This window comes from Ranitomeya variabilis, chromosome 2 (genome assembly GCF_051348905.1).
Source record: "Ranitomeya variabilis isolate aRanVar5 chromosome 2, aRanVar5.hap1, whole genome shotgun sequence".
NCBI lineage: Eukaryota > Metazoa > Chordata > Amphibia > Anura > Dendrobatidae > Ranitomeya > Ranitomeya variabilis.
In genome coordinates this window covers 954,732,560-954,748,658 of record NC_135233.1, presented here as the reverse complement: position 1 = coordinate 954,748,658, position 16,099 = coordinate 954,732,560, and the positions used below count along the sequence as shown (strand labels likewise).

The window sequence follows — 16,099 nt, the reverse complement described above, 5'->3', positions numbered from 1 at the left end:
CAAAAAGCAAATTCACAACACTCAGCACAATCTATCTCGCTTCTAGTCCTTCCTTGGGCACCGCCGCTACCCGGAGCAGGCGCGGTCCCGTTACGTTCGTTCAAGTTGCCAAGCCTCTGTCAGGATCCCACCCCTGACAGAGACCCTACTGTATCTTCCCCCACAACACCCTCTGCCACAAGGTGTTGCCTGGTTCCAACCCAGTCAGCTTTCTGATCTAACTTCCTGCCTGACCCCCAGTTTACCCACTATGGTGGGGAGTGGCCTAATGAATAGAACCCTTAGCTCCCCCCGGAGGCCCAGCTGTGAAATGTATTGGTGTCTGTGATACCTGATCAGGTGAACTCCTTCAGTGCCATCGGACGCACCATGGCTCCCCATAGTGGCGGAGCCACAGTACTGCAACGACCGGGACTCTGGGGCGCTGCACTCCCCCCTGGTTAAACACAGTACTCCGGGACTGGGAAGAAAACAACAATACATGTTAGCAAAAAGACATACAGTTTCGTTGAGTGTAATAACAATAAGTATACTTGAACAGGCTTCCCTTTATGGGAGGTAAGGACACTTGAACTTTACAAACATGGTTAACATTATAAATTACAGGCTATAAATAACTCCTGTTACCCAACCGGGTATTCTACTAAGTGCACAATTGTTGGACAATAATTTAACATTGCCTTTAAGGACTTACACTCTAAATCCACTAAAGACCTTCCTATAATCACATTATAAGGCAATTTAACTTTCTCATTCTCCTTCTTTAAATCTGCAGGACCGCCTGTCCTATCGGCACCAGACCTACTGCCTCTCCTTTCAGTTACAGGACCGCCCCGTTCAGCCAGGGCCTACTGCCTTTTCAACTACTATACACAGTATAGAACATAACATTACTTTCAGTTTAAGAGCACTAAGTCATCTCTACATGACTCCTATGAGGACTCAGGGTTTACCTTCTATCCTAACTATCTATCAGCATTATCAAAAACATTTTCTATTGAACATTAAGCCTTCTCATTATCTTTCTTCCTTTCATGCATGCTGGACACCATGTATATCCCTACGGGCCCACTGCATCCTTCTTCTATCTTTCACCTTTTTCTTCTCAGAGCACATCATCAGTATTTCTTCACATTTAACTAATTAAATACATATAACTTTCTCATGTAAACATTATCATCTCTTTCTTTGGTCAAGACATTATTGCTTCCTATCTTAAGCAATATCACAGTTTAAGCGTAACAAATGAACATCCCCTTTAAGAGGGGACCAAGTCTCTATGAGGTAGCACACCTTCCCAGGCTACCAGTCCATACTCAGCAAAGGTTCCAGTGTGGTATCTTCACAAAGAGTCCTTCTTTAAGTAAAACCAGTAGGGAGCGCCTTTAATAAGGTGCAAACTATATACAAGAAGTTCGGATCATGCACTGTTCATGATTTCAGCAGTTCTAGAAACTTGTGCAAAAACTTGGAAAAATCAAATAAAAGTAAAACAATAGGGATCCCAGGTCCACGGAAGGATCCCCTTTAGAGTTAACCCTGGATGGGTTCAACAGCAAAAATCAGTAAATAAACAATAAAAAACTATGTACATACTCATGGTATCGAGGTTTACTCTTCTTTCGGGGAGGAAGATGGTTTCCTCCCGGGCATCACCAGACCAACGGGTCGTCCTGCTGGCTCAAGGATCGGGTCCCGCCCCAACAACGACAAGATCCCTCGCCGGGAGGTTCTTTTTACAGAGGATCCAGCACGCCCCCACGGTGCACGGTAGGTCCGGGTCCCTCGCTGCTCCACAGGATCAGGTTCCGTTGTCCCCTTGGTGGGAGGTCCATCCTCGGGAGCTACAGCAGCGGCCTGAAGCGCGACGCACCGCTGGACGCCCCGCGCCATCCAGCCCGTTTCGCCGGTTGCTCTCCTCCACCTGGTGTAAGTGACGGCATCACCCGGCTCCAGGTCACGATCAAACCTTCCACTGCAAGGTTCCACCTCTCGGTCCACGTGGACTTGTAGCGGCTCCCCGATCTCCTGGATAACCCCGCGTCCATATCGGGGGTTGAAGGAGACCACTACACCCCAGTGGGACAAGGGGGGCTCCGCAACAGTGAGTAAGTCTACCTGGGGTACCGGTTGTGGTCGGGCTCGCCATGCAGCCATCATGCGCCGCAAGTGTTCGGCCTCAGGCATGAGTTTCAGGCCCGGTGTCTGCGGCGCGCTGTCAGCCGCGACCGGGTTGAGAGGATCAGGGGACATTGGAGACAAGCAGACCTCCGTGGGTTGGCCCAGCCGAACAGTCACATGGGCATCGGCCTCCAGGCGGGCAGCGATCCGCCGGGCCTCAGCTGCGGCCATACATTCTTCCGACGGCGGCCGGGGGGGTCGGCCCATCGTTGGCTCCGTAAGGGTCAGCTCCCGCAGTGACGGCGTATCCTGAGCCACATCGGGCTGTCCAGCCTCTCTCTGCGGTCGACCATCCCCATGCGGTGCCTTCGGCGTCGCCATCTTTGTCTCCTCTCCAATGTCCTCTTCCCGCGGTCTCTTTCGTGGGCGGCCCCGTCTCCATGGTCTCCACCCTCCAAACAGGATCAGGAGGCGGACCTCAGCTGTTGACGGACACGTCCTCAGGACACAGAAATATTTGGACTGGGCGGCCATTGCTGTTCGCGCTCTCCAGCTCGCCTACGCCCACTTCACGCCCCTCTTCTCTTCCTGCGCTCTCCTCAGCGCTGCAATGGCGGCGGATTTTGGCGGCAAATGGCGCAGCACAGTCCTTGCAATAAAGTACAGTCCAAGCACCATAAATCACAGTTCCAAGGCACACATGACCTGATTCTTCAGGCTTAAGTAGATCCTGTTCGTGACGCCAAGTTGTAGCGCCCCCACCGCTGCAGGGCCGAGGGGTACCCGGTACCGGGCCTCTGAGTGAGTCTCTGCTCTGGGGCTGTCACGGCGGCTAGGCCCCAGTCCGTGACCCTGCCGTGGGGCGCACAGTGGATAACAGGTGTGGATGATGTAGATGGGGGGGGGTTAGGCTGTAGTGGTGCGGTGCAGTAAATAACGAGGACACCAGGTTGCAGTCTCTTTACCTCTTTACTGGAGATCTCTGAGTCCTCAGTCCGGAACACGGTTCACCAGGCTGCGCAAGTCCGGCCGGTCCAATGGCACCTCCAGAGTTCTCCTCACAGGTGGAAATCGGTGCCTTCCTTCTAGCGCTATGTGTTGCGGTCCTTCCCTGCTGTGCTTACAGAAAGTCCCCACAACTGTTGTGTCTGTTTCTTAAGTTCCCTCACAACTCGATTAAATGATGTTCTTCTAATCCTCCGTCCCTCCCTGATGTTCTGGTTGGGACGGCACCCGTTTGACGGGTAGGCTCGGAGCTCTTCCGGGACCCTAGAGTCGCCCCTCTCCACAGGTTGCCCCCCAAGACTGCATAGGTGATATGTGTTAGACAGCCCGCCTTAAACTGACTGTCCTGCCGCTGTTTAGAGTATTGCTTGAAGCTGAATGTTATGATACTCCCTCGGCGTTCCGGCCACCGGTAATGCGCCTCAGTAGGGTGTTGCTCCGGTCTTACAGCACGACCCCTACTGGTATTTCTCCTTTTGCGTGATCTCGTTTCTCACTCAGCACAATCTATCTCGCTTCTAGTCCTTCCTTGGGCACCGCCGCTACCCGGAGCAGGCGCGGTCCCGTTACGTTCGTTCAAGTTGCCAAGCCTCTGTCAGGATCCCACCCCTGACAGAGACCCTACTGTATCTTCCCCCACAACACCCTCTGCCACAAGGTGTTGCCTGGTTCCAACCCAGTCAGCTTTCTGATCTAACTTCCTGCCTGACCCCCAGTTTACCCACTATGGTGGGGAGTGGCCTAATGAATAGAACCCTTAGCTCCCCCCGGAGGCCCAGCTGTGAAATGTATTGGTGTCTGTGATACCTGATCAGGTGAACTCCTTCAGTGCCATCGGACGCACCATGGCTCCCCATAGTGGCGGAGCCACAGTACTGCAACGACCAGGACTCTGGGGCGCTGCACAAGTATATACTTATATATGACGTTCCATCCATTTTATATTGTTTAGACTGCAGTATATATGATTGCTCTGATTCAGTGTGCATTCTCTCTTAAACTATTCTGTATGGGGCATTATATGGGGCCCATTCTGTATGGAGCAAAATAAATGGGGCCCATCATATACTGTATGAAGCATTCTATGGGGTTCATTATTCTGCATGGAGCACTATGTGGTGCCCATAATACTATATGGAGCAATATATGGGGCTCATTATTCTGCATAGAGAAATATATGGGGCTCATTATACTGTATGGAACGATACATGGGGCTCATTAATCTGTAAGGAGCACTATGTGGTGTCGCGCCAAACAAGATGCAATATGGCAGTGACCACTAAGCAGCGTGAATGTGGTATCGCACAGGGCGCGATGGTAGTGACCACTAGGTGGCATGATGGCTCCGACAGATGAGTCTACGGAACGAGAACCTGCCAGGGAGCAGGGATGATACTGCAAGCGTGCAGCTCGACCCGGCCGGTGGGGAGAACGCCGATGTCTGGGACCTGAACCGAGGAAGAGAGCGCGCCCAACCAGGACCGAGCCTCCGAAGACCTGCGGGAGTGTGTGACAGCCGAGGGGAAGAGACGGAAGAGGGGTAAGTAACTAGCCAGGGGTTGGGAACCAGCTGGGAATGGAGGAACCAGCTGGGAATGGAGTAACCAGAAGATGAGGTGAAAAGCAAAGTCAAGAGCGAGCAGCGTGTCAGAAGCCAGAGAGGACAGGGAGGTGCACAATCAGAAGATGGGAAGACAAGCCAATAAACCAAGCCAAGTCATGCACGAGGAAGCCAAGTATAAACAAAAACGTAGGACAGGGGCACAGGGAAAGTGGGGCAGAATATCAAACAGGAATGGGAGATGCGGTGGTACAACCTGAGCCTCAATTTGGGAGAACACGTCCTCGAAGTCCTTCAGGTACTCCAGAACAGCTTCCAGACCGAGGGACGACACAGATCCAGAAAATAAACATTTTTTTTTTTTACACAATTAGGGCCCCATTTAACAATCTCCCGGGATTCCCAGTCAATGACCGAATTATGAACCTGTAACCAAGGGAACTCCAGCACCAACACCGCAGGGAAATTGTCCAAAACAAAACAGGATATATGCTCCATATTTACAGAACCCACCCTGAGAATGAACTCTTTAGACACAAAACCAATCCCATCCTTAGTGAGAGGTGTAGAGTCAAAGAGGGAAAAAAATAGGTTTTAACACCAAGTTCCACTTTTAGAAATAATTTGAAAACGGAGGAAAAATGTACCTGGGGTCTGGGTAACCTCCTTTACAGTCACCCAGACCTAGGCATTTCCCGACACCTTGGAAACAGATGGACAGGAGGGACAGTCCTTCTTCCAATGACCTCAGGGCACGACAGTAAAAACATAGCCGATTCTCCCTTCGCTGTCTCATCTCTCTTTCCTTAACGGAGGTGGCCCCAACTTCCATGGACTTGATGGGTGGTAAAGACTCATGTTCAGCCGGAAACAAGGGCACCTGCCATTGTACCATTCCTTTTTCCCGCAGTCGACGATCCATGCGGACTGCCTGTGTCATCGCCTCTTCTAGAGAATTGGGTGGCGGGTGCAAGGCCAGAGCATCCTTCAAATGCTCAGATAATCCTTTTCAGAACAGACACCTGAGTGCAGAGTCATTCCAAGACACCTCCGGGGACCATTGCCTAAACTCAGAACAGTACCACTCGGCTGAGAGCTTCCCCTAAGACTCATAATCATATCCTCTGCCAGCGCCATACAATCAGGTCCATCATAAACATCAAGGACAGATCAACATTCTCTCAGGGGCAGTGGGGGTAGGGAGAAAGCCCAAGACTGTGGACCCTCCCGAAGCAAAGACATGACTATCCCCACCATTTGACTCTCCTCACCCGAGGACTGAGGATGGAGTGAAAACAAAAGTTTACAACCCTCCCTAAAATACCCGAAATTTCCCCTTTTCCCCAGAAAAGGTGTCAGGGAGTTTGACAGTGGGCTCATGGTAGGATAAAGAAACATCAGAAACACCAGCATTTTTATCGCCCACCGACGGAGACGCAGTCCTAAAAGATTTAACTGTTTCAGCCATATCTCTTTGGACCTGGTGGTGGGACACCACCAAGGCTCTCTGATCCATAGACAAATTTTGCATAATCTGAGTCAGATTGGTTACCTGATTGGACAAAGCGCGGAGCGAGTCCATACTGCAGCAGTGGGCAGATTTCCCGAAACAAATTTGAGGGGTCAGTGATAATGTTGCGCCGAACAAGACGCGATATGGCAGTGACCACTAGGTGGTGTGAATATAGTGTAGCATAGGGCGCGATGGTAGTGACACTAGGTGGCGTGGCGGCTTTGACAGATGAGTCTATGGAACAAGAACCGGCTGGGGAGCAGGGACAACGCTGCAAGCATGCAGCGCGACCAGGCTGGTGGAGAGAGCACCGATGTCCGGGACCTGAACCGGGGAAGAGAGCAGGCCCAACCAGGACCCAGCTGCCAAAGACCTGTGGGGGGGGTGTGACCGATGGGAAGAGACAGAAGAGGGGTAAGTAACTAGCCAGGGGTCAGGAACCAGCCGGGAGCGGAGTTACCAGAGGATGAGGTGAAAAGCAACGTCAAGAGCGAGCAGAGGGTCAGAAGCCAGAGAGCACAGGGAGGTACACAATCAGAAGACGGGAAGACAAGTCAATAAACTGAGCCGAGTCATGCATGTGGAAGCCAAGTATAAACAAAAATGTAGGACAGGGGCACAGGGAAAGTGGGGCAGATGCCAAACAGGGACCAGAGGGGACAGGAGAATCACATGGATAAACCTAGGTTAGCTGCTCTAGCCAAGTGACCGGAACTATCACCGACACCGGACCCAGGCAGAGACAGCAATAAGTAGCCACCTCAGAACCACAGAGAGGCTGATAAAATTAACCCAGACCTGCCCTGAATCATGACATGTGGTGTCTTTAATACTGTATGGAGCAATATAAGGGGGTCATTATTCTGGTTGAAGGTATACATGGGGCTCATTATACTGTATGAAGCAATATATGGGGCTCATTATGGGGCTGTATGGAGCATTATGTGGTGCCCATAATACTGTATGGAGCAATATATGGGGCTCATTATTCTGTATGGAGCACTATGTGGTGCCCAAAATACTGTAGAAAGGACTATACTGTTCAGTTTCTGAGCTATTGATATCACTCATGTAATGTAAGAAGTAAGTGAAATCTTTGGAATTGCACTCTACCTATATTTTTCTTCTGTATCTGTGTATCATAAATTGTGGTATGTGTTAAAGGGGAGCACTGAGACTCTTTAGCCTGGCGCCCACAAAAACCTGGAGCCAGCTCTGACACCCACACCACTAATTAGCAGCTTTCTGCCCATGTACAGTGTACACAGAAAGCCCATGACCATGGTTTGCAGCCACATGTCAACACTAATTTCAACTGGGTCCCTACAATCAATTTTAAGTTAACTTCCATGGAATATTAAAAATGTAATTAGGTTTTTGATTTTTTAGCATGACATTCAACCTCCTTTCAAGAATTGAACAAATTGGTCTAAAGCTGCTTAAATAAATTACATTTATATTACATTAAATACACATTAGTGTTGATTGGTCTATTTGGCAAACTTAAACACTAACGGTTGTTTTTTTTCAGGGAGGTACACAATCAGAAGACAGGAAGACAAGTCAATAAACTGAGCCGAGTCATGCATGTGGAAGACAAGTATAAACAAAAACGTAGGACAGGGGCACAGGGAAAGTGGGGCAGACACCAAACAGTGAGCAGAAGGGACAGGAGAATCACATGGATAAACCTTGGTTAGCTGCTCTAGCCGGGTGACCAGAACTATCACCGACACCGGACCCAGGCGGAGACAGCACTAAGTAGCCGCCCCAAAACCAAAGAGAGGCAGATAAAATTAACCCAGACTTGCCCGGGATGGGAAGGAAGCAAACTCTGTCCTGGATCATGAGATGTGGTGTCCATAATACTGTATGGAGCAATATATGGGGGTCATTATTCTGGTTGAAGGTATATATGGGGCTCATTATACTGTATGAAGCAATATATGGGGCTCAATATGGGTCTGTATGGAGCATTATGTGGTGCCAATAATACTGTATGAAGTAATATATGGGGCTCATGATTCTGTATGGAGCACTATGTGGTGCCCATAATACTGTATGGAGCAATATATGGGGCTCATTATTCTGTATGGAGCACTATGTGGTGCCCAAAATACTGTAGGAAGGACTATACTGTCCAGTTTCTGAGCTATTGATATCACTCATGTAATGTAAGAAGTAAGTGAAATCTTTGGAATTGCACTCTACTTATATTTTTCTTCTGTATCTGTGTATCATAAATTGTGGTATGTGTTAAAGGGGAGCACTGAGACTCTTTAGCCTGGCGCCCACGAAAACCTGGTGCCAGCTCTGACACCCACACCACTAATTAGCAGCTTTCTGCCCATGTACAGTGTACACAGAAAGCCCATGACCATGGTTTGCAGCCACATGTCAACACTAATTTCAACTGGGTCCCTACAATCAATTTTAAGTTAACTTCCATGGAATATTAAAAAATTAATTAGGTTTTTGTTTTTTAGCATGACATTCAACCTCCTTTCAAGAATTGAACAAATTGATCTAAAGCTGCTTAAATAAATTACATTTATATTACATTATATACACATTAGTGTTGATTGGTCTATTTGACAAATTTAAACACTAACGGTTGTTTTTTTCTTCATAAATCAATAGTATACATAAAAATAATCTAATAATTTATCATATCAGAGAAATCTTCTTTCTCCTCCTGATCTGATCTTTCATTCTTAATCCACTGGTAAAATCAGTCTGCAGTGACAGAAGACTTTCCCATTACTGAGATAGCAGATGACAGTTGGTGCTCATAAAGTTCTATGGAGAGAGGAGGGGGGAGGAGATAGAGACAGACACATATATTCTGCTGCAAGTTCTCTTATCCTGAAATGACAGTTACACTTTAAGCTTTGTACACACTAGTGTATTTTTCATGAATTTTAAATTTACAAGAACCTTATGGATAATTTATAACATGCGCATTTATTATGGTCTCGTTTGGTATGGACATTAGTGAATTTCATAAACTAAGGAGGTCAATTAGATTTCATATTTCTTTTGGGTGGAATAATGCATTGTGCTACTTTATCCTGGCTGCCAAAGAGTAAAAGATTAAATAAAAAATTAAGTGCAAACAGAGCTGTATCCGCTTATGCTCAGGTACGTACGTGAGATTCATTTGCCTTTCTATCTGCACATGTATGGGTAAATTATTTAAAGACTGTCCTCTTACATAATATGAGCACAGGGACTGCCACTCTTTGATGTTTACATATCACATGCATGGGCAACAGAAGGCCTTTAAGTGAAAATCTGGGGAAAATCTGGGGTGAGGACATCTATAGTTTGCTGTGATACAACTTATCATTCTACACTATTTTAGGAACTTTTAAGCCTTTTTAATTTATATTTCATTAATCAGTAGTACACATGAAAACTTTGTAATATATCAGAGAAATCTGCTTCTTTCTCTTCCTGGACTGATTATTCATTTTCAATTCCCATGAAAAAATCTTTCTTCACTAAAGACAGATTTATACATTATTGAAATAAGAGATGATAAATGATACTGGTAAGATTCGATGTAGGCGGATGAAACATTAATTATAATAATTCATCCATGTGCTCTGGTCCTATCTGACCAAGGACGTATTATTACTGCATGGTGATCGCCCAAACACATGGGCTATGCATGGGCGATCGCTTCCAGGTTTCAGCTGATTCTGACAGCTGATACCCGGCATTAAGTGCCAGGAGCGGTCACGCACCGGTCCTGGCACTTTAACCCCCTAAATGATGTGATTAAAAGCGTTTGCAGCATTCCGGGAGCTGGCAGAGGGATGACAGCCCCTCTACCTTTGGGTCAGACACCCCGTGGTTTGAAGCGGGGTCTCGATCATTGCCATGAGAGCTAGGAAACTTGCAAAACATGCGCAGTGCATGATCAGTGAGTTTCTGCGTCAGTGTATCGCTGACAGTTACTACAGCATGGGGATACTGCTGCATCCCCATGCCGTACAAGCGATCAGCCTGCAAATAATAATAGTCCCATATCGGTACAAAGTTAAAAAGTTTAAAAAGAAGTCAAATTTTTTTTTTTAAATAATTGTAAAAATATTCTAAAAAATATCAAAAACAATAATTAAAAAATCAAAAGATATAACAATAAAAAATCTAACGATATTTGGTATCGCCGCATCCGCAACAACTTATCCAATAACACTGTCCCACTAGTTAGCCCCTTTAGTAAACACAATAAAAAATACATAAAAAACAAGGCAAAAAACAACGCTTTATCATCATACGCCGAACAAAAAGTGGAATAAAATGTGATCAAATTGATGGATTTAAATACACATGGTACCGCTAAAAGCATCATCTTGTCCCGCAAAAAGCAAATCACCAAACAGCTCCATCAGCAGAAAAATTAAAAAGTTATAGCTCTCAGAATAAAGTGATGCAAAAATAATAATTTTTTCTATAAAATAGTTTTTATTGTGTAAAAGCACCAAAACAGAAAAAAACAATATAAATGTGGTATCCCTGTAATCATACTGTCTCGAAGAATATAGTGACTTATTAATTTTTCCATACGTGGAACGACATTAACAAAAAAAAAATATCCTGAATTGCTGGTTTTTGATCATTCTGCCACCCAAAAATCGGAATAGAAAGCGATCAAAAAATGTCATGTGCCTGAATATTGTACCAATAAAAACGTCAACTTGTCTCGCAAAAAAGAAGCCCTCACATGACTCTGTGGGCCAAAATATGGAAAAATTATAGCTCTCAAAATATGGTGATGCAAAAACTATTTTTTGCAATAAAAGTCGTCTTTTAGTGTGTAACAGCAGCCAAACATATAAACTCAATATAAATCTGGTATTGCTGTAATCGCACCGACCTGAAGAATAAAGTTACCTAATCACTTATACCCCACGAGAAATGGTGTAAAGAATAATTAAAACCAATTCTTCACCTGCTGTTGATTTTTCATTCTGTCTCCCAAAGATCGCAGTAAGGCTCTGTGCACATTTATCTTGCGCACTACGCTGAGCGCTTGCACCAGGATTTCCATGTAAATCTGTGAAACACGTGATTCAGACAGAACCTCGGGTAGAAGATTCCCTATAATGTGGCAGATGGAGGTACTGTAGATGCCATAGAACCTGTGATCCAGCCATGGAATAAATGGCGCTATAAAAATGAATAATAATAATAATAATAATAATAATCCAGCAGTGTCCGTCTTTTTAGAATTTAAAAAAAGTGCTGTCGGACACCGTTTTGTGCACTTCTGAAAAGAACACCGCTGAACAGAGGCCAGACGGAGTCCAGAGTAACTCTGCTGCCTCATTACAGTGAATAGATCCCTCAGGGGTTCCATCTGAATCAAATCAGATATTTAGATGGAAACCCAAATGTAAGTGCTCAGCGTAGAGCGCCGGATAAATGTGATCCCAAACCTTACGTAAAATGTTCCTAACAAAAGCTTCAACTCAATCTACAAAAAAAGCAAGCCCTCACTCAGTACTGTCATCTGTTAATCAAAATATATGGGACTTCCACGTTACTGGTAGTACAAAAGCTCTGGAAAGGCGAAATGGCCCCTCATACGCCAAAAGAAATTCAGCAAATTCTACGCTCCCAAATTCAAATGCCCACTCCCTTCTGAGCCCCACAGTGTGCCTAAACCACATATATACTGTATATCATCCACGTTTGGCATTTCTGAAGCGATGAGAGCCCGCCTAACTTATAGGTGCATGCCTCCAGAAGCACAGGCTGGGCATAATGTACTGGTGACTGCAAGATACTGGTCACTAAAGCATACTGGTCACTACAACGGCAGTTTGCAATTTTCACTTGGCAACATTCCTCGGTTCCTCCCGAGTCTCTCTGTATGGCTAAGTAGTACTGTGCAGCCACATATGGGGTAATGCCACATTCAGTAAAATTGTGCGACAAATTTTGGTGCCATTTTTACCCGCTTCTTGTGTGAAAATGTAAAATCTGGGCTAAACCAAAATTTCGGTGCTAAAACTGTAGTTATTTTTTCTTCACTGCCCAATGGTATAAACTTCTGTCACAAACCCGTGGTATCAATATGATCACTAGATGAATTCATTGAGAGGTGTAGTTTATAAAATGGGGTCACTTATTGAGGGTTCTACCTGCAAACCGTAACAGTAAAATTTGGCGCGCCTTGCCTTCTGAGCTTTGCACTGTGCCTGAAAAATATTTCCCAATTGCATGTAGGGTATTGGCGCACTCAGGAAAAAATGGACCTCAGTTTGCTGTAAAAAAAAAAAATCCTAAAATTCCTATTAATACTTAGAAAAATTAAAAATTTGGGGCTAAATCAACATTTTGTAATTTATTCTTTCTTAACCGCACAGTGATATACAATTCTGTGAGGCACATGTGGTGTCAACACAATCACTGCACCCCTAGAGGAATTCATTGGGGAGTGTAGTTTGTAAAATGAGTTATAGTGGGATTCAGTTGTTCTGGCACTTTAGGAGCTCTGCCAATGTGACATGGCACCCTCAAACCATTCCAGCAAACTCCAAACTCCAATATGGTGCCTCTTCCCTTCTGAACTTTGCACTGTGCTTCAAAAGTAGTATTCCCCTACATATGGAGTATCGGCGTATTCAGGAGAAATTGCACAACAAATTGTATGGTGCAATTTCTCATGTTGCCCTTAAGGAAATGCAATATTTTGTGGTAAAAACATATTTGTGGGGAAATTTAGATTTTTTTTTATTTTTACAGCACAACATTATAAACTTCTGTGAAGCACCTGAGGGTTCAATGTGCTCACTACACATCTAGATAAGTTCTCTGAGGAGTCTAGTTTCCAAAATGGTGTCACTTGTGGGGGATTTTCACTGTTTAGGCACATCAGAGGCTCTCCAAAAGCGACATGGCATACACCAATTGTTCCTGGAAATGTAACATTCAAAAAGTCAAATGACGCTCCTTCCCTTCCGAGCTCTGCCATGCACCCAAACAGTGGTTTTCTCCCTCATATAGGATATCGGCATGCTCAGGAGAAATTTCATAACAAATTTTGGGGTCCATGTTTTCCGGTTACCCTTGTCAAAATAAAAAAAAATTGGATCTGAACTAAATTTTCTGTGATAAATTGTTAAATGTTCATTTTTTTTCCACATTGCAAAAAATCCTGTGAAGCACCTGAAGGGTTAATAAACTTCTTAAATGTGGTTTTGTTGGTTTAAGATGTGCAGTTTTTAGAAGAGTTTTACTTTTGGGTATCTTCTATCATATAGACCCCTCAAAGTGACTTCAAATGTGAGGTGATCCCTATAACAAATGGTTTTGTAAATTTTGTTGTAAAAATGAGAAATTGCTGGTCAACTTTTAACCCTTATAACTTCCTAACAAAAAAAAATTGTTCCAAAATTGTGCTGATGTAAAGTAGACATGTGAGAAATGTTACTTATTAACAATTTGGGATGACGAATCTCTGTGATTTAAGAGCATGAAAATTAAAAGTTGGAAAACTGCAACATTTTCAACATTTTCACCAAATTTCCATTTTTTTCAAAAATAAACACAAGTCATATCAAAGAAATTTAACCACTAAAAGAAGTACAATATGTCACAAAAAAAAACATTCTCAGAATCACCAGGATCCGTTGAAGCGTTCTAGCGTTATAACCACATTAAGTGACAGTGGTGGGAATTTTAAAAATTGGCCTGGCCATTAACATGCAAACCACCTTCGGGGGTAAAGGGGTTAAATTAGTTTTAACTGTACACTTACTTTGCTAATTCTGTACTAGTTATAGTCTTCTTAGTTTGCCTGCCCTAGATACGCTGATCAGATCGCATAATCTTAGCCGCCAATCAATACAGGATGAAGCAAAGTCAGCACCCTATGAGGTCAGAGAGGACCAGAAGCAGGAGCATAATGGGCACATTTCAGCTTATTTTCAGGTTTTAATTGTGTTTAAACTAAAGGTGCATTTACAATGCCCGATTATTGATTAGTGTAAGTAGGCTGCCAATTACCTGTTGAACAAGCCCAAAAGATCAATGTTCTCGCCAGCACATCGTCCTATCAAAACAGGACCTGTGCTGCTGAGAACAATGGCAGCCTATGTACACTGAAAGGTGTGTTACTAACCATTCAGTGTGTCTCTGAAGCGCGGTCTGTCTGTTTAAACAGGATATTAAATGACTGCAAACATGTTGCCGATTGGCGGTCTTTTAATGACACGCATCAGCATTTTACACTTCCCTAGTGATCTCTTTTCGGAGTGTTACCCAACCAAGCCAAGAAGGAGCTAAGAAAACAGTACAACCACTTACTTTGCATTGCTCATTTTGTCTGCATCTGAAAGATTTTCTCTTTTCACCATATCTGGATTGACGGCTTTAGCAGCAATGGCATCAATTAAGTCGAGCACAGGCAGGCTTGTGCTAATGGACCGATCCTGAAAAAGAAAAGTTAACGTGGCATTAACTATTAACATGTCTTATAGTCGTGTCAGGGCTTAAAGTGTCTTTAATGGATTTATGGAAGTGTTACATTACAGTTATTTACTAAACTCTGCAAAATTACTGCTCAGAACTTTCCATTTCTGTTCTACAATTAATCAAATGAGTCATTGCATGTAACAGCATGAAATAATACATGATGCAATGCAAACCATGTCAGAGTGGGCTAAAAAGGAGTCATATGGTGTAGTGGCATGGCAGCGACATATGGACCACATGCAACCATAGACTAACATATAAACTCAAGCTCAAAGGAGTAAACCCAAGCTCCTGAGCCTCAATAAAAAGTCTGTACTAATGCCCCCAAATAACTACCAGCAATTATACAGCAGGGGGAATGTGGGTATTGGACTCCCTGAGGAAACGGGGCCTGGGTGTGAATGCAACCTCTTTACCCCCTTCTGAAGCTCCTTTGACACAGGCAATATGTTTAAGATGTCAACATTTTTTTAGAACATTTCATTTTTGCTGTGTAGTGAAAATATGTGTCGCTAACTGAAAAAGTAAAAAAAAACTGCTGATGATGGATCTATACTTATAAACTAATAGTGATTAAAGCACAATATTATTGCACAATGCTAAATAACACCTAAATATGCAATGCAAAGATTTTGTTAATCAAACTAAATAAGATGGTGTAATGCTTCTGGGAGATGAGTTAATAGAGTGGACCCTCTGGACTGTGGAACCGACCCTCCCCTGGGCGAGATGACCTAGTGAGGACCGACTCCTATACAAGGACCATCACGGGCAAGCCCAGAGGTCTCTAAGACCACAGCAGCGGATACTAAGAGGGGCGGCTCGTAGGAAAGAAGGGAATGGGATGATGAGGAACAGTGGGGAGATGGACGAGAAGGGATTCAGGAACTAGGATCGTGGACCGAGGAAGGGAAGGAAAGAACAGGACTCCAGATAGGCAACCAAGACAGGCACTATGGAGAGAAACAGAGTTAACAGGATGAAGAATTTGCTGGCAGCACAGCGCAAAAAGGAGCAACATGGACCTGAGTTACTACGCTGGGGAACCCATATAATAATCAGGCACCTCCTCTAAGAGGAGACAGCCTAAAATACCCCACACCTCATCCTGATAGGCTAGATGGTGCTTCCGGGTCAGGGCACCTGGTTTCCATAAGAAGCCGGTGATTCGCAAGGCCACACTCTAAGAGACCCAGGGCACATGCGCAGGAGTCGGGAATTTACTGTCGAGCGCGTGATTGGAAGACGGGGAGAAGCGCAGCAGGACCAAGCAGGAACAGCGTGCCGGGATGCCGGCGCTGAGGTGGAGGACCGAGCAGCAACAGCGGGGAGCTGGGCAGCGGAGACAACAGCAGAGGACAGGGCAGCGGTAGTGAGATCAGGAGACTGGGCGGTGGCAGGTGACAGAT

At 44.9% G+C, this 16,099-nt stretch overlaps 1 protein-coding gene across 3 annotated transcripts in view; it reads right to left on the bottom strand.

Annotated features, from left to right (window-relative positions):
- PLS1 (plastin 1) overlaps nt 1-16,099 on the bottom strand; it is a 238,333-nt gene that overhangs the window by 22,824 nt on the left and 199,410 nt on the right. For all 3 annotated transcript variants that reach the window (XM_077290797.1, XM_077290796.1, XM_077290795.1), the window contains exon 15: nt 14,523-14,647. In XM_077290797.1, coding sequence (XP_077146912.1) covers nt 14,523-14,647 — 125 coding nt within the window. The remainder of the gene's footprint in view (nt 1-14,522; nt 14,648-16,099) is intronic.